The sequence below is a fragment of the Myxocyprinus asiaticus genome, chromosome 34, assembly GCF_019703515.2.
Source record: "Myxocyprinus asiaticus isolate MX2 ecotype Aquarium Trade chromosome 34, UBuf_Myxa_2, whole genome shotgun sequence".
In the NCBI taxonomy this organism is placed as follows: Eukaryota; Metazoa; Chordata; class Actinopteri; order Cypriniformes; family Catostomidae; genus Myxocyprinus; species Myxocyprinus asiaticus.
The window spans coordinates 24718123-24742153 of record NC_059377.1 but is presented as its reverse complement, the minus strand read 5'-3'; the positions used below and the strand labels follow the sequence as shown (position 1 = coordinate 24742153).

The 24031-nt window shown below is 37.0% G+C and overlaps 1 protein-coding gene across 2 annotated transcripts in view; it reads left to right on the top strand.

Annotated features, from left to right (window-relative positions):
* Window positions 1-2774: 2774 nt before the first annotated feature.
* The window catches only part of LOC127425295 (calcitonin gene-related peptide type 1 receptor-like), a 100417-nt gene continuing 79160 nt past the window's right edge, over window positions 2775-24031 (top strand). Inside the window, exon 1 of one of the 2 annotated variants that reach the window (XM_051671094.1) lies at window positions 2775-3021. Coding sequence is in view for 1 of the 2 variants with exons in the window: in XM_051671093.1 (XP_051527053.1) it covers window positions 19902-19907 (6 nt within the window). In the remaining variant the exon portion in view is untranslated. Of the gene's footprint in view, window positions 3022-19869; window positions 19908-24031 lie in introns of those variants that run through there. The other variant, XM_051671093.1, reaches the window with a different exon arrangement.

Sequence of the window (24031 nt, the reverse complement as noted above, 5' to 3'; positions counted from 1 at the left end):
ATTTGTCAGAAATATAAAGTGTAAAATAATAGACAAAAGAATGCACATCCAGTCACAAAAAACAAAAATCAGTGTAGGTCCTCAGCCAAATATGTAAAGAAACATAACATTTTATAAAGAAATATGAATGTGTAAATTTTTGGATTGTTTTTTGTTTTTTTTTAAATAAAGACAAAACATTTCTGGCTCAGAGCCTAGTGAGTGCTAATGGTAGGCAGCTCACAAGGTTTTGAGTCACAGCTTAAAACAAATTGTCAGTAATATAAAATGTTTCCGGTGGAGAACTTAGTGCGCTGCCTACCTTTACAGCATTTTTAGGAATGCACCCATGATGTTAAATAATGCTGTCTATGATGGCAGATCACTAGGTTTTGAGACACAGCTTAAAAAAGTGTCAGTAATATAAAATGTTTCGGCTTAGAGCCTAGTAAGCTACCTAACAAGACAGCATTCTAAATGCACCCAAGATGATGCCCCAAAATGGTGTCTAGGTAGGCAGTTGACTAGGTTTTAACGCACAGTCTAAAATGTGATCAGTAATATAAAGTGTTACTGTCTTAGAACCAGTTTTGGAAATGGCCGAGATTCACTGGGGGTCTCTAGTTGAGGGGCTTTGTTCACTGAGGATGCATTAAATTGATTGAAAATAATAGAAAAATTACATTAAAGGCATTTATAATGTTACAATTTACTATTTCTTTTTAAATAAATGATATTTTCTTCAAACTTTCTGTTCATCCAAGAATCCTCTACTTGCAGAAATGCAAGTGTTCGACATATACTCTTAATTAAAGCTGCTAATTTAGGACCTGTGAGGAGTCTTCTTCTCAAATTAGAGACCCTGGTGTACTTGTTTTCTTGTTGTTTTGCATCTAGGTTATCCACTTCTCTCTCTGTCCCGGTTAGATCAAGTCTGTTTTATTCTTTCAAAACAAAAATGCATAGAATAGCATTCATTTCTTAAAAGAACAATAGATTGATGAATTTGAGGAGAAATATGTTTCTTTTAAGTTATTTTTAAAACTGAAATTTTTGTGTAAATTATAAAAAAATGCAACTGTACTCATACCTCAGCTGGAAAAAGACACTATATTGTGATTTCCACACTTCATTAAGTAGCACAACCATTTTAATCTTTAGTACTTAGTTCACATATTAAATTATTTCTTAAGGATGATGTGACATTGTGACAAGAAGGAGGGCGTGGCCAGGCCGTGAGGGTGCACGGCTGGCGCTGAATCAGATAACTTCTTTATATCTTAAAGGATGGGCAAGGAGGAGGCAGAAAACGGCTGAACAGTCAACATGAAGTTTAATAGTAAAACTCAGCATAAACAAACACACACACACATGAAGTGTGGCCGCATGCGTCTCTCTATCTCTACCGAACTCTCTATCTCGCTCTCCCGCTGATCATCTGATTCAGCGCCGGCCGTGCACCCTCACGGCCCGGCCATGCCCTCCTCCTCCTCATCACAGACATATTATTTTCTAAGTAGACTGGAGTAATGACAGCTGAAAATGTGTGTATCGTGTGGCTCTGTTGCGTACATGTGTGGATCGGTTGCCTGTGGATTTCTGTGTGCATTTGTCGATCTGTTGCTTGAATGTGTTCTGGCCACTCACATAGTCAACAGACGCAGAAGATCCCACGCATTTATTCCCCTAACAAATGTAGCCAGTTTGAATGGGAACGCCGTTCTCCCACAAAATTCACTCCGGGAACTCCGTTTCCCTGCGTTCCCGCCCATTTCCAGCCCTGCTTAGAAACTAGTAAACTGCCTACCAAGGTGGCATCTGAATGGACCTGTGATGCTCAAAAATGCTGTCTAAGAAGGCAGCTTACTAGGTTTTGAGACGCAGTCAACAGTAAATATGTCAGAACTATAAAATGTTACTGACTCAAAACCTAGTAAGCTGCCTACCGAGACATTAATCTAGGAATGCACCCATGATATCCCAAAATGCTGTCTAAAAAGGCAGCCTAAATGTGGCAGTTATATAAAGTGTAAACCTATTGAGCTGCCTACCTAGACAGCAATCTAGAAATGCACACATGTTGAAACCCCAAATTGCTGCCAAGATAGGCAGCTCACTAGGCTATAAGGCACAGCCTAAAATGTGACCAGTCAGTAATATCAAATCTTTCCGGCCCAGAACCTAGTGAGCTGCCTTCTTAGACAGTATTCTAGGAATGCACCCATGATGCCCAGTAATGCTGTCTAGGTAGGCAGCTCACTATGTTTTGAGACACAGCTTTAAAAAATATCAGTAATATAAAATGTTTCTGGCCCTGAACCTAGTGAGCTACCTTCATAGACAGTATTCTAGGAATGCACACATGATGAAACCTGAAAATGCTGCCAAGATAGATCACTAGGTTTTAAGGCACAGCCTATAATGTAACCAGAAATATAAAATGTTACCGTCTCAGAACCTGTGAGCTGCCTACCAAAATGGCATTCTAAATGCTTCCGCGATGCCCAAAAATGCTGTCTAAGAAGGAAGTTCACAATGTTTTGAGACGCAGCCTACAGTAAATGTGTCAGTAATATAAAGTGTTACCAACCTAGTGAGCTGCCTTCCTAGACAGCATTCTAGGAATGCACCCATGATAAAACCACAAAATGCTGCCAAGATAGGCAGCTCAGTGTTTTGAGCACAGCCTAAATGTGTCTTTAAGAATGATGGAGCCCGCTGTCAGTAATTCGAGGAGGAGCCCACATGCTCCATGCGCGAGACGAGGAGCAGTAAAATGCACTTGGATTACCAGCTGCTGATTTGAAACAACGTCTCCGCTCATAAAAATGTGCAGTTGCCATAAAACAGTGACGTTTTTGATTGCACGACTTTTTAACGCGTCTTTTTAAACGAGTGGATACTCTCCTCAGAGAGAAAGAAAACATTACATGCAATGAAAGCATCTCACCTATTAGAGTCACAGACGATGGAATTCACACTGAGATCTCCAGTGTGAGAGAGTGAAGAGCTCGAAGGATTTACATTCTTCTCCATTTAACGGTAAGATGTGAACTTTGATATTATGATAGAATAAACACTGTCGCGCGCTATTGTATTTAATTTGTATATAAATCCTTTTTTTTTTTCTTGAATGATTTGTGACCTTAACGTGTTGTACTTCAGGCTAAGCAGAGCTTCTATTTCCATTTGCCTTAGTTGTTAAATATGTGAATGAAGCTGAATTTAATATACTAGTGAATCAGAACCCCGTCGCATATAAAAGGTCACGTGCTTCTAAATTTGCACAAAATAAACGGTCAGTTTATGGCTCTGAAAAATGAAGAAAAGGTATGTACATCCAAACCAAGTTGGGCACGGGTGTAAGACACAGCGCAAACAACAAAGAAAAAATGGTGAGTTTCCGCACACTGATATATTGCTCCAAAATAGTTTATTGGCTTACACTGGGAACTTTTAGACGAGAAAAAAAAAAAAAAAAAAAAAAAAAAAAAGAGGTTCTGACAATACAAATATTTCCTGAAAAAAAAAAAAAAAAAAATCATAGATTCATAACTTCATTTGATTAATTTGAAATCAGTTATTCTCCCTCGCTCTTTTTATTTTTTTATTTTTTTATTTTTATTAGTTTAGCAATTATATAACACCACTGCACATCACAGCATGGCAGTATATGTGCACTGTTAATCTACTTGAACTATCAGGCATCCAGCTAGATAATGACAGGATGCTGATTTCTGTCACCTTGAAACTGAACTGTTTTTGTTAGTTCCATGCTACGTACTGGTCTAGTTAAATCCTCTTTGATTATGATTATGGTAACCACCACACACACTTATTTAGAGCCTTGGCTGATTATGTCAATTCTGTACAGGAAACAGTGCTTCTAGGTATCTCCTTTATGGCATAAGGATTAATTGGAGTCGCTGTATACACCACTGGTAGGATAAAGAGATGGATCTGGGAAAGCTGAATAATTTCTGATGCTGATCTTACAATTTGGTCATAATGTAAAGAGAGAGAGAGAGAGAACTTTAAAGAGAAAGTGTTTTTTCTGTCAAGAGGTAATTGTGTCGCATCCTGTTCTTTTTACCTTTTTGAAACTAACACTGCAGTATGTACTACAGGTATTCTTTGAAAAATGTACAGAAAAAAGCAATAGATCATAAAAACTCTCAAGACTGATTTTTATTTGAAGAGATAAGGGCTTGTCTTTCCTTTAATCAAATTGATTATTAATGTCTCTTTTAAGTGCACTGATTTGAGCTGGACTCAGAGCAGAGACATTTAGGAGACAGAAGGGAATTTAGAGACTGACTGCGTCCGAAGAACGCTTTAACATTTGGGATTTCTTCATGATCAGTTTGGCAAGTTCAAACAGATCATAACACATGAACCATCCCACGTGTAACTAAGGAAACCAAACACTGAGAGCAATTTACCATAGAGACCATGTAATGAAGGTACTAGTCCCAGTCCATGGGGTCACGGACATTCACTTGTTTAGCTTGGGTCCTAATTCAGGAATTGGTTCATCCATTATTCTCTTGTGTATTTCTGATTTTCTAGGCCATGTCTAAATGTTTGCAGTTTTTAATACATTATAATTTACCTGAAGATCGATACTTGCCCTTGACCTAGAGAAGAGTAATAATCTTTTTGGTTGCGGCTTCCACTTTAGTATAATTGTACAGTACATTGCTAGCCATAAGTAGATGTTTGAATTTGTTAACAAAGATTATGGTTGATTTGAAACTCCATTTGTTGTGTATGGTCAGAGAGCATTAGGGGTAACTGAATATTGTTTACTTCTCATCGAAAGTGAAGTACCTCTTGTAATAAAATAAGCTCTAAGTAAGGACTGGATAATAAAATTCAGTAATCGACTGTAATTAAGTTTCCTGGACATTTCAAAAGACCATTCTAGCATTACATTTTGAATATTGATTGCACATTATTGTTATGCTTACCATTTATTTTGATGTGCTTCTTCCTTTAGGATGTAGACTATATTAATAATCTTTCTATACTATATTAAAAATTCTGTCTTCAAAAAACGGCTAAAAACATCTTTTCCATGAGCACTTAACCAGTCACAGCTTGCCTCGCTGCACTTTAATCTGTTTCGAATACTACTATTCTGATGCTAGTGAAACTTTGTAATATGGCACTTTTTGTACCAATGTCTCCTTAAGATGATTCGCTTATGTTTTCCTCTTTTGTAAGTCGCTTTGGATAAAAGTGTCTGCCAAATGAATAAATGTAAATGTAAATGTAAATCTAAGTAGCCTGCTGATGGTTTAGCTCAATATTAAATATAAATATCTTTACAGATTTCTGCTGCAGCTTTTGCATTGTAAAATCACCAGTGTTGTGTAAATTTAACAGAATAAGATGTTTGTCCATAAGGTAGATTTTTATTTAACTTTTGCAAGTTTTCAATGCACAATACACATATGAGGTGTGAGGTATCAGTAGGTGGAGCTAAAGTACAATCATGCACTGCTATAAAGCGATCTAGAGTGCTCTACTACAAAGAGGCATTCAGAGGACTGTTATGTATGTTTTGGGACATTTTTGAGTTTTTTAAATACACAATATAATTTATAATAGCACAAATAAATGTTGTGAATACGAAAATTCAAGATTCTTTTGAAAAGTTGAGTACAGAATTCTGCTGAAAGACCTGATATGTCTGTATTCTTAAACATGATTTGATAAATAAATCAATAAATAAATTGTATTTCTTAGTTTAGTTGTATAATTATTCACGAGTAAATACTTGTTACATGGCCTATTTTTTCCATGATTTAGTTAATTTAATGTAATGGAAAGAAATATTTTTCACTCAAATATTCATTATCATGCTTGTTTGAAATGATCTGATTTTAGGATTTCTAAATTAATCTGCCACAAGCCACTCGTTTTAACACTTGGGTGTAAATGAGGAATGTTCTGTTCTCTTGTACATGAAAATGCCTGCATCTCAGAAATGGCTACAGAAATCAACATTCAAATATTTGTCTTTCTAGTGCTTATTGGATAAGGCAAAATGGTTTCTAAAATAAACCACATGGAGGGCAACACTCTGACCTTCCCTGTCTGAACTATGTCTTTTCTCATTTCCACATGTGTTACTTTTATTTTTTCCATTTTGTTCTCATCCCACTAACAAATGTTAGGTGTTACATTTCTCTTATAGCAATTTTGTTTCATCTATCTGGTGGGCTCTTTTGCACTGCCTGTTCTCATTTGCAGCCTATTTGGTTCTCTTTATTTTCTTGAGTGGCTCCCTGCGCTGGCAGGCAGGCAGGCAAGCAAGCGGAGGGTGACAGCAGGCAATGCATGGCTGGTTCGGAGCTGAGATCTCTCACTCCCTCTCTTTACCTCTCCCTCTGTGTTCTGTATGTAATAGGAGTGTTTTGGCATCACATGGGCCTGTCTGCTAAATTCATTGCTGCTTTTGCGTCAGTGATGTTTCGTGATTGCTTTGCATAAGTCATTGAATAGACAGAACAATCTTAATTGCTTTCCCAAGACAAAGGTGAGGTTGTTTGTCACAGCTTTGCAAAGACCATCATTGCAGGTTTCATTGCAATGTTTTGCCATTTTTAGCCATTCCGTTGCAGAGGCTGGGACAACATATGAGCATGTCAAGTTCTTTGCACAGAATAATAAACTTTATTTTACACACATATGAGAGCAATTTAGATGCATTTAGAAATGTATGATTCCAGGTCCATACACTATACATATACTGATAGGAAGAATTTAAAATTATGATTTAAAATCAATTTTGTTATTTTTCAAGCAGATTTTTTCAAAATGGGGCCTCAGGTTCGTCGGTTGCTTGGGGCATCAGAAATCGTAAACCTGCACCTGAAAAGGGCTGTATAATAATTAATTGAAATGGTTCAATATAAACTGGTCATGGGTACTTGAATAATGTTACATTTTACGTTTTCACTGCAAAAGCTGGAATTGACATTGTAGCATCTGTGATCGGCCAAAATGCTCCATTCGACTTCTCTGAAATCCTCTACTTTTCCCTGTGGAACATGGATGCTTGACCTGTGGCCTACTTTCTGTAAGATCTGAATTTCTGCGTTTTGAATGTTAGAATATTGAATTCTATATTGAATATTAATATATTGGATTTCTTCTTCAGCTGTGTTTTTGATAAATGCCACATGTCTACAATTCAAATGTATGAAATTCAAATTGAAAACTATCAAATAGGTCCGTGTACGTTGCGTTCATTTGGTTTTCGTTTTGAAATTAAAAAGTCAAAGAATTGGTTGTGCTTTGAATTGTGTTTTTTCATTGCAAAAGAAATAGGCAAAAAAAACAAAACAAAAAAAGCAAAGACCGGATTGTTTTTTGATTATTCGTTTTGTTTGGAAAGTAGATGAGCAAGAGATTAGCTCATTACTCATGTTTACTGCTGATGGATGTGGAGTAGATCTACAGCTTGAGTGTTTGATTTGCACATGTGGGTGTACGAGATTGGTCAGAGCTGTCATTTGTCCTACCTCGATCAGGTCCATCAGGGTGGGAGTTTGGCACGATGCAGCTCTGCAGATAGATTGGTCTCATTTTTAATTCGGAGCATTGACATTCTTCCAGGCGTTTTGGCAGTTGCATATTTGTTGCAACTCTGTTGTCTTACTCCGTTACCTCCAATTTTAAAAGGCAGGGTATAGATTATCATAAAATGTTGTGATGCAAATTACCAAACATAACCAGATAATTTGCACATTTCAATACATTATAAATAACTAGCCTTCCATTAGTGAATTAATAGCCTACTGGTTAATGCTGTTATTAAACTTTGTGCACTCGCTCGGTTGTTCTCTGCTCACTGTAAAGCAGCTGAAATGGTAAAATATGATGGCAAATGGATTTGCTCCTTACAATTCAAAACAGATGTGGCCTTTGAGATTGCGTGAAAAAAAAGAAGCATGTTGCATCATATGGCATTAGGTGGCACAGAAGAGATATGATCAGTAGTGGGTAATCACGTTTCATTCTTTGAAAACCAATTGCTAATGTTTAGTGTGTCCATCCCTAAACCGTCTAATAAAGGTCTGTCTAAAATAGCCAGGTTGTCAGTGGAAAACTGAAGCGAGAACAAAAATCACAAAAAGCTATAGCAAGCGATATTGAGCTAAATCAGCAATGGCAATACACTATACAATTGTTCACTACAAGTGTACTTTCTCAGAACAGTAATGCAGCGGCAGATCACGTTTTAACATGGGCGAGCTAAATTCAAGTTTATTGTGTGTGTATTACATTCTAAATAACTAAAGCTGAGTCCTGCACAGGTCTTGTTTTGTAAACCTGCACCCGCAGTACTTAACAGAACACTCGACCCATTATCCAACAGTAGCACTAATTTACAGTTGCAATCAATATTATTCAACCCCCCTGACCAGCAATACATTCTGGTGATGTGAATTAAAACACATCAACTAAAACCTCAGTAAACAGTCAAAGTAAGTTTTTAATACACATTTGAGTGAATTTGAGAACAAAGAGTTCAGTTTACCCAAATTTTAAAATAAAAATAACTAATTCTCTCCACAAATGTCATGTCAAAAATATTCAACCCCCAAAGTCAATCATTTGTGGAGCACCCTTTATCCTTAATAACAGCAAATAAATGTTTCAGGTAAGTGTTCTCAGGCTTCGGACACCTCTCTGTTAAAATTTTTACACATTTCTCATGAGCAAAAGCTTCCAGCTCATTGACATTCTTTGGTTTTTGTGCTGCCACTGCTTCCTTGAAATCCTAACAAAGGTTTGCAGTGGGATTTTAATGATGGACTGAAAGGGCCAATTAAGGACATTCCACGACCTATCCCTGAACCAGATTTTGGACAACTTGGATGTATCCTTGGTGTTATTGTCTTGCTGGAAAGTCCAGTGATCACAAGCTTCAATTTACACACTGAAGGCATCACATTTTTCATGCCAAAATGGCCTGATACCTGAAAGAATCCATGGTGTCAGTCACATAGTCAGGATAGCCGTTTCCTGCAGCCGCAAAACACCCCCATAACAGGACTGACCTACCTCCATGCTTGACTGTGGGGATGGTGTCGTTCTTGTCATCACCTTGTCATCTTACTCCAGACGTACTGCTGACCCATGGGTCTAAAACTCATTTTCAGTTTAGTGTCATATGTCTATAAAACCTTCTTCCAGGACTCCACAGGTCTTTCCTAATTACTTGAATATTCAAGTCAACATTTCCCTTGGTGAAGTTTTGCTTTCTTCCACACCCCAAGAAGGTTGCAGTTGTACCATATTTAAAAAATGTATGAATGGTGCTGCCAACTTTGTCTATTGGAAATTGAAGTGCCTTGGAAATGTACTTTTAGCCATGACCTTTCTTGTGTAATGAAATAATCTCCTGTAGCTTTTGAGACAGCTTATTTTTAATTGCATTTTTTGCATAGACATACATTTTTGCTTACAACACTAAACTTAAATTTTAAAACTTAAATAAGTGCCATTGCAGATTGATGACTTAATTTTGTTTTAAAACAATTACTTGTGTAGCCTTACATATTTAAGAAACAGCTACATGCAATAGGGGTTGAATAATTATGACATGGCTGTATTTAAAAAAAATCCTGCTATTTAGAAATATTAGGTTATATATTCACACTATGACTTTGAATGTGTCACTCAACTGATATAGATGTAAAGTTTAAAAATTCTGGGTCATTAGAAGAGCTTACCTTTGTAAATCCTTACTGTCTTTAGAGGGTTGAATACTTTCAATTGCAACTGTAATTCCGTACACAACCCAGAGCTGGCCCAGCCTAATAAGCGACATATGCGGCTGCATAGGGCCCCCGCTGCCATCAGGGTCCCCCCTACCACTGGTTCAGTATAGCCATATCATTATTTGCAATAAGTGTATATAAAATAGCACTGAGCAAACAGACCAGCTATTTGCATGCCAATAGTCTGATGGAACCTGTCAGAACTATTACAAATATTGCATACGCTTTGAAGAAAAGACATGGAGAGATAAGTATGTGAATTTCCTTCAGCCTATGATCTGATGTGGTGACATTAATAAAACAGCTGGCAATCCGGGTTTGAGTCAACTTTTTGCCAATTTCAGTATTTTCCTTTTATCAATTTATGTATGTGAAGACATACAGTACACGCCATCGGAAAGTCACTTATTTTAAATTAAAATGAACACAAAAGGTCTAAATAAAGTGTCTAAGGGGACTGTGATATCACCAAAAATAAACATGGCGTTTTCGTTGTGATCACTAAAGGTTAGGTAGTGCAGAGAAGGGGGTGGACGTGAGCACGCACGCCTTTGCTGGTCTGACATCTCACGGGCCAGCAGAACAAGGGTCGCAGTAACACGTTTCCTGGACCGGAAGAGACCACTCTCTCTAAAGCTGCTCTTAAGTTAAGTTCCATCACAATAACCTACTTATTATACTGTATTATTATATGTTCTGTACAATACCTTAATTTGGTAATTTAATTCTTTCTTATTCATTCGCACAGAATTTCATTAAATACATTTATTAATTTGTGCATGTGATGTGTGTTTGGTGAGCTTAAAAAATTGTGTTCTTGCATTTTTGTACTTCTGAAGTTGATAGTTTTACATTCAAGCTTTTAAATAAATAGACGTTTATTTGCACATTTTATAGGGGTACATGTAGGTAAGGGGGCCCCTGTCATGGTACGCTAACAGTGTGAAGAGGACCCAAATGTTAGACAACAAAGATGGGCTTTTATTGAAAATAATAAAAAAAATAAAACACAAAACTCTCATGAGGGAGAGAAAACCAAAAACCAACAAAACAACTGAAAACAGAAACAAAAATCTCATGGGGGGAAGAGATAAAACAAGAAACAAAAACTAACAGTCAAAATAACAAACATGAATGAATGAATGAATGAATGAATGAATGAACAAGACTAGAGAAACCACGATGACCGACTAGACAAAATAGAGATAACGTACTAGCAACAGACAGAGCACACAAGGGAGAATAAGTAGGGAGAGAAATCAGGAGGGATAACAAGCAGGGCAGGTGAGGACCATAAACTAATAATCAAACAGGTAACAAGGCAAATGAGAGAGCGGGGTATCAATAAAGACAAGACAGACACAAATGCACAAGGAAATGACAACACACAAAACCAAGTGCATTCACATAACACTAGACAAAACACAAGTGCCTGGACTCAGCCACAGAGCAAATAAACCAATCTAACCAAAGTGGCTGAATCCAGACACAAGACATAAAACAGACATAGAACACATATATGTCAGGGCTCTGCCCCAGAGGGAAAAATCCCAAAACTAAGGGCAGGTCCTTGACAGCCCCATTTTGAAAATCTGCTTAGGGCCTCCAAAATGCTAGGGCCGACGCTGAACCGACCCGACCTGTTTAACATAAAGACCGTGGTCCAAACCACACCCACTTTAAAATAAATCTACTATATCAGGTAGACAATTTTTTTTTATTTGCTCACGTCACACAAGCAATCAAACTAACATTAGACACTCTGAGTTGGACCATTTAAGAAAAATAAACATGTAGCCTAACGTTGTGATGACAATTAACAGAAAAAAGATGAGAAAGATGAACTTTATTTGACATTTAAAAAAATAGCCTTGGTTATTTGACCTGCAGCCTGACCCGCAATTGACAATGTAAATTAGGGGTGGGCGATCTTCCCAAAAAATCATATCACGAACTTATAACACATAATCACGATCCACAATCTGAATCACGATCTTCCCAATTTTGAGATGTACTATAGAGAATATCCAGACTGGAACAAGCCTATGGATTTATCTATTTGTACAATTTAAAACACAACATTGAATTAAAGAATCAGTTGTCAAAATGGTAATTAAATGGCCTGAGTTTAACTTTATTTTAAATATTAAAGTTGTAATCAGCAGTCAATAGATAAACATTAAATAACACAAGATGTGCACATTTCAAATTCTGAAAAATAAACATTCTGTTACTTCAAGTGGCAATCGGCAGCCAATAGATAATATTATATAAAATAAGACTTTTCAAGTACTCAGAACTCGAATTTAAAAAAGTAGTTAAATGTACGTTAAAAAAAAATATTTAAACTGTTTCACAGTTACATTTTAACAGCACTGCACTGCTATTGAAATTAACAGAAATATAATAAAACTAAAAGAGTTTAACAAAGACTTAACAGGAATGATGAGGTAGAAAAGGGTGTAGAATCAAATGTCAGATATCAATACCTTTCGTTTTGAATATAAATTCTAAAGGTACAAACAGCTTCACTATGCTATCAGAACTACATTTTTGAGGCAATTTTGTTACATTTCCTAAACATGGAAGATGAGGTTGACCCCTCTTTGTGATATTCTGGTTGGACAGAATTACAGATTTTTTGCAAGGAAAATCAACTGATCCACTTTATGGGGTTTCAAAGTAGCCCTTTGGCATGTGCCAATGTTGCCACCTGTGCTAAATAGTCTTTCTGATGGTGCACTGGTTGCTGGGATACAAAGGTACTATTTTGCTAGGCGCGCAACCCGTGGAAAGTTTGCCTGGTGCGTTTTCCACCATTCCAAAGGATCCAACTCGCTGTCAGCCTCAGGTATTTAGAGGTATGATGCCAGTTCTGCCTCAATTAACTCTTTCAAAGCAGGTGCCGAAGTTGGGCCTGTGGATGCTGAGGTACTGGGTACTTTGAGAAGGCTACCTAGAGTTTATTTTTTTTTTTTTTTGGCTGGCCCCTCAGATTCTGTGCTTTGTGATGCAACAGACACTATTGGTTGAGATGTTGCCAACAGAAGGACTTCCAGGTCAGTAATAGCTCGAGATTTGATCTGCTCTTTTTTTTTTTCTTCATTCACGAAGTGCAGCTTAAATCTTGGGTCAAGAAGAGACGCCATGTCCAGGAGGTCATCTGTTGTCGGGTCACTGTACTTTTCACTGAGGTACTGGGTGATGGTTTCCTTTAGCTTCTTTGTTAAGTTAGTGTCCTCAGCATCCACACTCAAGATATTCATTTTCAGAAGATGCAACACAGGCTTTAAGTAGAACTAACTCACGAAGTCCTCACCTGACAGTGCATCTGTGAAATCTTTGAGTGGGCTGAGGGCCTTCTTCACCGACTCCAAAACATCAATATCCTGCCATGTTAGTGCAAGGTGTCTTGCTTTCTTATCAGCTTTCAAAACCTGTGAAATGGCAGCTTCCTGTTCAAGGACTCTTTTAACCATCTTGAGTCGGGACCCCCATCGTGTTGGAGACTCTGTTATTAGATTCCGCTGAGGCAGGTTGAGCTCGAGTTGTGCCTTCATTAGATCTCTCTGCTTTTTCCATCTGAAGGAGAAAGCGCACACAATGTTTTTGCATAGTGATGTGGCACGCCCAATCCGTGTATCCTTTGCACTTTTTTCTGTGAAAGGGGGAAACAAATGGACAATTAAAACAAGTTCAGACCATCATAACTCATGAACAAAAGATAAACAGAACTGTTGTCTCTTTTGAGCAATTTAATAAATATTTTGTTATATAAAATACATAATGTTGTAACTTAAGACAACTTGAGTTATTTTAAATTACAAAGAAAAAAATTTGATCTTATCTTGATCATATATTTATATTATTAAGTAGTATTTTTATATTTAGCTAAGGCTATTTTGCGTAACTCACCTATGGCTAGATGCAGTCTGTGGCCAAAGCACGGCAGGCGAGTCCAGTTGTTGAGCTGCAAGGCCTTCACCATATTTGTACCACTGTCTGTTGTCATGCAGGACATTTGTTCTTCATTTAGGCTCAAAGATTCTAGTGCATCCTTCAGGTCATGAGCAATTAGCTCCCCAGTGTGGTCTTCAGGGCAGTAGTTTGTTTGAAGACATGCACTCTTTAGCTTCCAGTCATCATCAATAAAATGGATGGTTAGACTCAGGTACGGCTCAGCTGTACGACTGGACCATAAGTCACTCGTCGTTGCAAAAAATTCTCCATGCTTTATTTCTGCAGCGATCCTTTTTCATCATTCACTATACATATGGGGAATGGCGGTATTAGAAAAATATTTGCGACTTGGCAAATCATACTGTGCGTCTAAAATGTAGATCAGTCTTTTAAATCCCACGTTTTTAACAGATTTGAATGGCACCATATCCTTAGCTAAGTAGAATGTGACCGCCTCCGTCACCTCTTTCCATCGTTTGCTGCTTTTGTGCTCTAATGTGTCGGTCAGTGATAACTGTTTATGTTTCGGGACCTCATGAGATACAGATGAGTGGGGTTGTACCGACCTGAGTGAAACACTCTTGGCATGTTCCTTCGGATGCTTCCTTTTCAGGTGGTTGAATAAGATTTGTTGTATTACCTCCGGAAGAGCCGACCGTTACCCGACAAAGTTTACAGATAACTTTTCTCTGAGAAATGTCTGACTGTGCATAACCAAACCACTGCCACACAACTGATGTTGAGTCTTTTTTCGGCACCAGTTCCTCATCTGCCATGCTGCTAGTTCGTTGATTTTTCTTTCTAATACGTCACCACGCGTGAAAGACACATGATAGAGACACGTGGTATAATTTGGCCAATCAGCACAACCATCTAGTAGGCAGTTATTGTTTTAGTTTTAACATTATTATGAGGACATAAAAGATCGCGATCTCTAAGATTCACTTGAAAAGTAGATCGTGGACATCTTCAAGATCGATCACAATATAAAATCGTCAGATCGCCCACCTCTAATGTAAATATTTTTCCACCTGTTACATCAAATATTAGTGGTTCACCCGTCATGTGCAGGACTCTGAACTAAAGAACTCCAGAACACCATAGAGAGGGAAATGAATAAATATCATGTACAAAAACCTGCGTGTCCCACTTCACCTGTATTATCATTTAGACTAATTTTTCATAATTTGCAGCACAACACTGTATTATTGTATTCAAGCTACATCATTATATACTGTATGTTGCTGCGTTCAATTGGTGGGCTGTCGGATGTATCCATTGTTTGGCTGCTTTGTGTGGGAGAGCAGAGTTGTTGTGAATGTGCGGCTGTCGAATGTTTGGAGGAGTCTTGATGTTCTGAATTGAAAATGAGATTAATCCATCCATCTGCGGAGCTGTGTCGTGTTGAGCTCTTGTTCTGATGGGATTGATTGAGGCAGGACAAATGACAGTGCAGGTTGACCGGTTGCGTTTCAGACCCGCCCACATGTGCAGGTCAGATGTTCAAGCTGTATATACTGATTTTGTATCCATCAGCAATGGAGGTGGGAGATGGGCTGATTTCTTGCTTTTTTGTATTTTAAACTAAATGAATAATCAAAGAACAAAAGTTTTTTAGATATTTGCCAATTTCTTTTGAGATGAAGGGCCAGGGTTCGGGGCAGAATAGATTTTCTTGTTTTTTGATTTCGAAATGAAAAAAGTACATGGACCAAAATATGCCATGGAAAATTTAATTTAGCTAAATGCCACATGTCTAAAATTCAAATTCACAAAATTCAAATTCAAATCTTTTTGTCTTTTATTTAGCTCCATACTATCACCTTTACTAAGACTTGAATCAATACATAAATGAATAAATGTTAAGTTGTTACATTGAATTTACCTTGGAGCAAATGTAGGTGTCCTTGCTGATGTTATACGTGTTTATTTAGGAATAAGAGCAGACACAGTTTAATCCAGCAGGCTCTGCAAGGCTTATTTAAAGGGGTCATGAAATGGAAAATAAAATTTTCCTTGATATTAGACATATATGAGGTAACTGTACTATAAAAACCTATTGTAAATGTCAGAACTCAAACTTCCTCCCCAGTCTAAAAAGAGCATTTATAGTTCCTTTATAGTACCTTTTTGAAATGTATTGTTTTGAAAACTGTGTGTTCGTGACGTCATGAGAAGGGCATGTGAGAGAAGTGGAGCGGTGTGACACTCCGCTCAATAAACAGCTCCATGCACGTGCGCTCCGCTCAGCCGTTCACGGCCCAAGCGGCCGCTCCGCTCAAGTACCGCTCACGCTTACCGGTAAAAAAGCGTTTGCTCAAATCCCGCTCCGACATTAAATTTTTCTGTAGTATACTTGGTTCCAAACACGCACACAGGGGGTAGCTACAGTGGCCCAAGCAACTGCCCCTTTGCCCACATGGGCTGAGGTGCCCCTCTGGGTGAAATATAGACTATAGGCCAACATTTATTAAATTATCAAATGATTAGTAACGTACACATCTGAAATTATGTGATTGTATTTTTGTGTTTTTGTATATAAAATCTCGCTGTTTATTTTGGACTGGTTTACAACGGCTGTTAGATAATCGGGTGAACCAGACCTTCCTTATCATTTGTAATCAGTCAAATATTACTCTGTTAGCACGAGAAAAGAAAGGTTCTAAATTACCTTTATTTACTTTAAACAATTCATCAAACACACCTCTACAATTGATAAAACATATGTGCGTTGGCACGGAAACTCGCATACGCGCAAATTTGCGCTTTTCAGTTTAAACTGGACCCAAGTGATACAACCGACCCAGAAAACCACAATATTTTCAACTTTAAAGTTTGTTTGTGTCATTTATGGCAATAATGAAAACATGGACTGATACCAAGAAAAATATTGCAGGTAAAAGTGAAATTTATAATTGTTTTTCAGTTGCATTGTCTCCACGGAATGATTATACTGTAGATTTGATACATTAATATGTTTCTGATTTAATGCTATCAGACTTTGGGTCTGTAAATTAAAATGAGCAATTTCTCATCCTAATTTTGTGTTCAGTTTTAAAGGGTGTATTAAGTTATCTAGAAAACAGAATGTTTTTCTCTTTTTCAGTGTTGTTGCTTTATTAATATTCCCTACAATTTTATATGTACAAATCATATGCAATCTAAATGACTGGTTATTTATATAATAATTATTATATTAGTAGATACCGTGTGCTCCCTTTGTTTTTCCTTGATATTTTTAAAGCATTATAAAGTTAATCTGGACTTTATATGCGTCAAACGATCATGTCTTGTGCATGCGCTCTTTATATATACAGCAAGGTTTAACCATGGATTTAACAAATAAAAAATATTTGTCCTGCATAAAGTGAGATTTTGTCCAATATATATATTAGATGAAATCATGTTTAATGATCCTAAAACAAATAAAAATTATTTAATTCACAAATTACACTGCCTTCGTTTAAGAAAAATTGTTTTTTTCTATTGTACAATCATTTATAGCTTTTTTCTCTGCGCATGAATGCAGCAAGCGATGTCGAAGATGTTATCTGCAACCACTAATCTAGAATAATTTTTTTTACGTTTCACTTCTCGTTAAGGTGTGGATTTGGCTTTGGGAAACTGACCAGCAGTTATGAGCCACTTTATCCCGAAGCAGAAATCGAAAGCTGGTTGAATAAGTGAGATAATTCTGCAATGAAATTCTCTATGCGAGAGTGGAAATCTTTACTAATCAAATGCACAATTGTACAATTGGGGCATGAAAGCAGAATGCTCCGCCTGCAAATTAGGACACACTGATCTGCAAGTTCATACATGTTTATTGGTTTTGATGCAGGGATTTTTTGTTTATGTTCGCCGGGATTCAAGGCAAAATGCTTTGCCAATATACAGTATTATTAAGCGTACATATACAATTGAGGGTGCTCTAACTTTCCCAACCCCACAGAACCGGGCTTGCATCTAGCTGGCAGCTGCACTAACATGATGGCAAAACAACAAGATATATTACTGATCTATTAATTTATTATCGAATAGTAGTTTAGCCTACAAGCTTACCTTTTGCTGCACTACCATGTTCGCGTAGCACATCCTCGTGCTCTCTGGCAATGTGACGTGTACGATTCCAAAAGTAATATTTGCTAATTCTCATGGTCTCTTCACACTCCCTTTCGATTTCTGCATTCTTAGCTTTGATTAATGCTATGCATTTATTGAGGTTATAAGGTTTGCAACTTCACTAAAACAATGTTAGAGCTCCATAACCTCAGGCCTATTGCTTATTTAGCAGATTCCCAAACCAGCATATCACGAAGCGCATTCTGGGTTGAGCGAGTGGCACTGAGCGGCCTGAGATAGCGGGGCGGAATCTTCAAAAAGGTGCTCTCCGCTCAGGTGGAATTATCACCGCTCTCCGCTCAACACTCCGCGCTCGCTCCGCTCTGCTCGCATGCTCTGGTCACGAGACATTGCTCATAATTTCGATAAAATCCTGCTTAAAACCACTCAAACACACATTACTCCCGTAGGCTCTCATTGTAAAAAGGTATTTAGGCAAAAGAGAAATGGCAAAAAGAGAAATGGCGGCAGAGCAACAATTGCTAAGATAGGATTGGTCAGAAATGCTCTCAAGGTGGGGCTTAGCGAAGGCTAAAGTGCAAGTAGAGATTTATAAAGCTAGATGGGTTACGTAAAATAAATTATTTCATTAAGTATGAAGAAATGTATGGTTCGATGCAGAGTGTGTTAACAGCTACTGTAATGTTAAGATAATGTTGGAAGGAGATTATAATGACATATTTTACAAACCACATGCAAAAAGCTGGAGAGATCCATTCCCGAGCATGAATACCACAGTCCATCCACATGGCTCTCTTCACCTCACCTCTCTGGCCAGACTGGCCTGACAGCTGCAGGACAAAGTCATTTTGATTCTACTAACAAATTTGACTGTAATTTGTGCAAACCTTTTATCCCCAATGCATTGACTATACCTTCAGTACATTGAGTGACCGTTTCTCAAACGATGACCCAATTTGAAAAACTTTCACCATGTTTGGATTCTCTTGGCTGGCCTTAATTATCCAGTGATAAATCTGATTAAAAAAAGGGGGTTTGGTCAAATTATGTATGATTAAACTGTCACATGGTGCACTTAAATGTAATGGGGATGAATTTTAATTTGGAGCTTTGCTCATCCTATGTCCTCTTAAGGATTAATATCTCTCAAAATTCATGCCAGCACTCTGGGGATCTGACGAATAATTTTTGGTCTGCATCTCAACCAGTGCTTTTGTGTTTTCCAAAAGAACTCTGCACAAAGTCACCTTTAGCTTGCTCACAGGGGTTAATACAATTATTATTTAATTATTTAATTTTGATACACAATTTACAATCATATTTAATCAAACTATACAATGATCACTCTAAGACTTTATAGATATTACAGTTTCATATTTTCTTTTTATGCATGATTTTCTGTAAAGCTGCTTTGTAGCGATGTGTGTTGTGAAAAGCGCTATATAAATAAAAATGACTTCCTTATGACTTGACTTGACATGTACAGTTATTATGTTTAATTTGTTTGGAGAGACTTTCTGACACTTGGAGACGTTTTTGGACGCTTAGATAAATTATTGTTGAAATGCTTTAACTTTTGATTGTTTTTTCATATCAACACAAAATTTTACTGTTACAGTTGACATGATTGGGAACAAAACAAAAGCAGTTTTTTGGAGCCACTTTATTTACACCCTGAGGTATATAATGTCAAATCAGAAAAATAAGAAAAAAAGGTTACTTTTTGGCTCAAATATTTTGTGATTGTTTTTGTTGTTGTTGAGAGTTTATCTATATCGTTGGCAAGTTTATCGATTTGCCATTTATGTATATCATTAAAAAAATTGAAATGTTTTCTTTACAATGATACCAAACACTTGACCCTCCCTTTTTTTTATTGTCGAGTTATAAGCTTTTAATTTTGGGTATGCCGTTGAAACAGGACATTTTTAAAAACACCATCAGAGCTTAAACGGTTAAAGGGATAATTCCTCCAAAAGGGGTGTTAGGCAGAATGTTAAGGACTGACAGCCTCAGTCACCATTTTCTTTCATTGTATAGGGAAAAAGATGGAGAAAGAAAGTCATATTGGGTTGGAACAACATGAGGGTGAGTAAATGATGAAAGAATACAAATTTTGGGTAAACTATCCCTTTAAAAATACTATGGTGTTTGACTGCACTAATATGCTTCCATAATATTTCTCATCTGGACATGCTCAGATATGACAAAATATGGCAAATACATATTGTACTGGCTGCACTCTCAGTGGAGACACTGTAAGCCTGCTACACTTGTTTTGCAATGCACTCCATAAAGCTTTTATGTAAGGTTGAATTGCTTTGTGATGGCTGACAATCATGACAGACAGAGGAATTAATATAATGTTTTAGGAAATGGGTAACCATGAAATCCTTTTAATGTGTGTAATTATTATCCCTAATGTTTATCAATGAAAGCATGGCAGGATGTTTTGTAACCAACATACTGTACAGAACATACCTTTTAGTAAAAAGAAACATAAAAGTGAATCATCACAGGGAGCAAAAATGCTTTGGCAAAATTTTTTTTTTTTAAATATGCCATCATTAACTGTGCATGAGATTTTGTTTACTTTATCAACCACATACACTGTTAAAAGTGATAATTTGCAATTGTTACCTTAAGGAGCTATTTCTACCTGATCTAGTTGTTAAATGAGTTTTGTTGCTGTAACCTAATGTAGTCAAGTTGATTCAGTTAAATAATATTGTTTTCACATGAATCAAAACAGTTAATTTAGATGTTACCACATAAAGCACATTTTAGGTTAATATGTTTTTCAGTGTGTAGTTAGTTTTTGTCATTTGGTGTGTCCCTACTAAAATCGATACATTGCAGACAAGTTGTTGTCTCCTGTAGTGTACATTTTGGCTCTAGAGGGCTTCTTTAATGACTGCTTGATTGGAGAGGCTACATGAAGAAAAAAATCAATAGCTTTTCCTCTTTAACCTTCCCTACTTTTTTCATGAAATCTGTTTAGAATATTTTTTAACAATGCAGCAGGTTTGCCGTTGCAGTACCTACACGTTTAATTTATGCCCTATACCTACAAGTCAAAATGACAAGAATTAATAATTGTTTTCCCCAATGCAATAAATATAAACATATTCATGTATAAACCAGCTCTTAAGCTATTATAAAGCTTTATGTCATTTATATCATCACATCGTGTTCTGCATGATGGTGAAGAAAAACAAATATCCCTAGAAACACTTGCAGTATCCAATACTTCCAAAGACTACATGTTTCCATTTTGCAGAGGGCTTCAGAGACATCAGAAGCTCTGATCTGTCCCAAGGCTGATTTGTCTCTCCCAAGCATATTTACCAAATTGTTTTAACTTACCATTTATCCCTGAGACAATCCCTAAGTGGAAAACAGGATGGCACGTTTTTATTGTGACTGAATAGGATTGAATATTTGTATGTATTCTGCATAGTACATTATCAACATGTCCTAAAATTGACATATGAAAATGCATTTATTCAATATTTAAATAAAATAGGGCAAGACACTTATAAACCTATTCTTTATTCATGGAATTAATAGAAGAAGGAGCTCAGAATACCTGCATTTGGTTGAGCTGTGCTATAAAATGCATTTGCTTCCATTTACACACTAAAAAAGTTAAAGTGGGGCAATCCGGTCTTCTCTATTTTGTCTAAGCTCTTCCACTCTTGCTTTTCCGCCAGTTGTGTTTAGACTCTCTGGAGAACGAGCAGCACATTTTCTAAGCAGGGAAAGACAGACACAGCTGTGAAGGCTTTATATTTAAACTCATTTTGGCTGTAAAAAATCAAAACAATAAAAATGAATCGTGAGTTGAAAGATCTGTTTGACAGGATGGATTATATTGAGTGTACTTTGCTATACTATATATATATATATATATATATATATATATATATATATATATATATAAGCAAATATATAAATTGTAATATAACTTTTATAATATAATAACACACACACACACACACACACACACATACATATATATATAAAATTGTAATATAACTATTATAATATAATAACACACACACACACATATATATATATATGTGTGTATGTGTGTGTGTGTGTGTGTGTGTGTGTGTTATATTATAATAGTTATATTACAATTTTTTTTTTTTTTTTTTTAACAAATATTATAACAAATTAAATCAAAGGGTTAAGGCTGGGATTACATATTTTCTAGACAATATTTGGTTAGAAGTTTTCTCACTGTCTGTTTTAACATCTAAGGTTACACCGTTACTTAATGACAAATTTAGAAGTGCTGTGATAAAGATTTCTTTCTCTCTCTCTCTTTTGTCCTTACCTATGTCACAATTCTCAGGATAGACAATCAATCTAAAGTTCAAGTCTTTAAATAACCTGAGTGAGACTGCTCCCACAACCCAAACTTGCACATATGGAGACCTCTCCTTTAAACACTATTTGGCTTTTACTCTAAAATATTGAACTAGCTAGCTAACTAGATAGCTAGCCAGATAGATAGATGGATGGATAGACAGACAGACAAATAGACAGATAGATAGATAAATGGTAATACTCATGAAAGCCTGAGTGCTTGGTTTTGGGATGGAACTAACTAACCAACCAACCAACTGCTAGCTAGCCAGTGGTGTGTTTCCTGTACAACGATGTAATTCACTACTTAACCACCATAGTATTTCTCGTTGGAGAAACTAAGCTAGTCATGACTGTTTCCTGAAACCGTAGTAACTATGTTGCACATCCATTGTTCGAACCACTTTGATTCAACAACACAGAGCTGTCGTTAATGATGTTATGCAGGGGGTGGAGTGGTAACTTCTTTGAATATTAAATTATAATAGCGCATTTACACGTACACCAGAAAGCCATTTAGTGGAACAGGAAAGCTGCAGTAGATACATACTTTTCAATAGATGGGTTTACCTTTACATCAGATTTCGGGGTTCCCCCAATGCACCTGAGCGCATACGCACATGCTCACTCTTCAAAAACAAATTAATGGCACTTATGCATTAACATCGACACATAAAAGCCGTGTTCCCCGAGAGAAACCACGTATGATAAAGCGCTTTCTCTTAACAGCCTTCATTCGCATTTGTGGCGTTTCAGGAGGCCACTTTCTGCAAAACCCCAGAATAAGCATTTATTTTTTTATTTTTTGAGGTTACTCACTTCAGTCTGGGTAGCGGAGGACAAGTCTCAGTTGCCTCCACTTTTGAGACCGTCAAGCCGCATGGCTCTTGTCACATGGCTCGTTGTGCATGACACCGCGATGCTCATGCTACTCTCCGCAATCCACGCACAACTTACCACGCACCCCATTGAGAGCAAGAACACTAATCACGACCACAAGGAGGTGATGTGTGACTCTACCCTCCCTAGCAGCCGGGCCAATTTGGTTGCTTAGGAGACCTGGCTGAAGCACACCCTGGATTCGAACTTGCGACTCCAGGGGTGGTAGTCAGCGTCAACACTCGCTGAGCTACCCAGGCCCCCGGAATAAGCATTTCTTAAATGCATGTAAATGTGTTCAAAGTGTTGACAGAATGAAAGATATATATGAAATGAAAGATAAAAAGCCTCAGCAAAGTGAAATGATGTCCACACAGCAAACTAACATTGAACTATGCTTCTAACCACAGGTAAAGTGCTGTAGTTTGAACCACTTGCGATGCAGTTTTCGAATGTTCGTTGGAACTACGGTTTCACAAAACACCAAATCATTGAAGTATGTTGGTAACGATGGAACTTGTGACCATAGTTGGCTAACGATGCTTTTGGGAAACTCACCCTAGATAGATAGATGGATAGCTAACTAACAAAAAATAAATAACATAAGTGCTTTAGTCATATTCTAAAAATAACCTGAACTGCATAGTATGGAACAAGGATGACTTTTTGAATGGTATTTTGCTGAGGAAAAAGTTGCCTACTTCGCCCTCTGTCCGTTTTCTTTAAGGGCCGAATGCATTAAAATCATATAAATTATATAGATCAAGGAAATAACGCATGCTGAGTGTAACGTTGGTGTCTTGGAGAGGAAGAGGAAATGCAGGAGTAGATTCATTTTAATCTTTTAATTATAAACATTGGAGTGGAAAACAAACTATAAGGCTAACAATACAAAACCATGACACTTCACAACATAACACTTCGAGGACTGACAATGACTTAACAAAACTAGAGGGTAT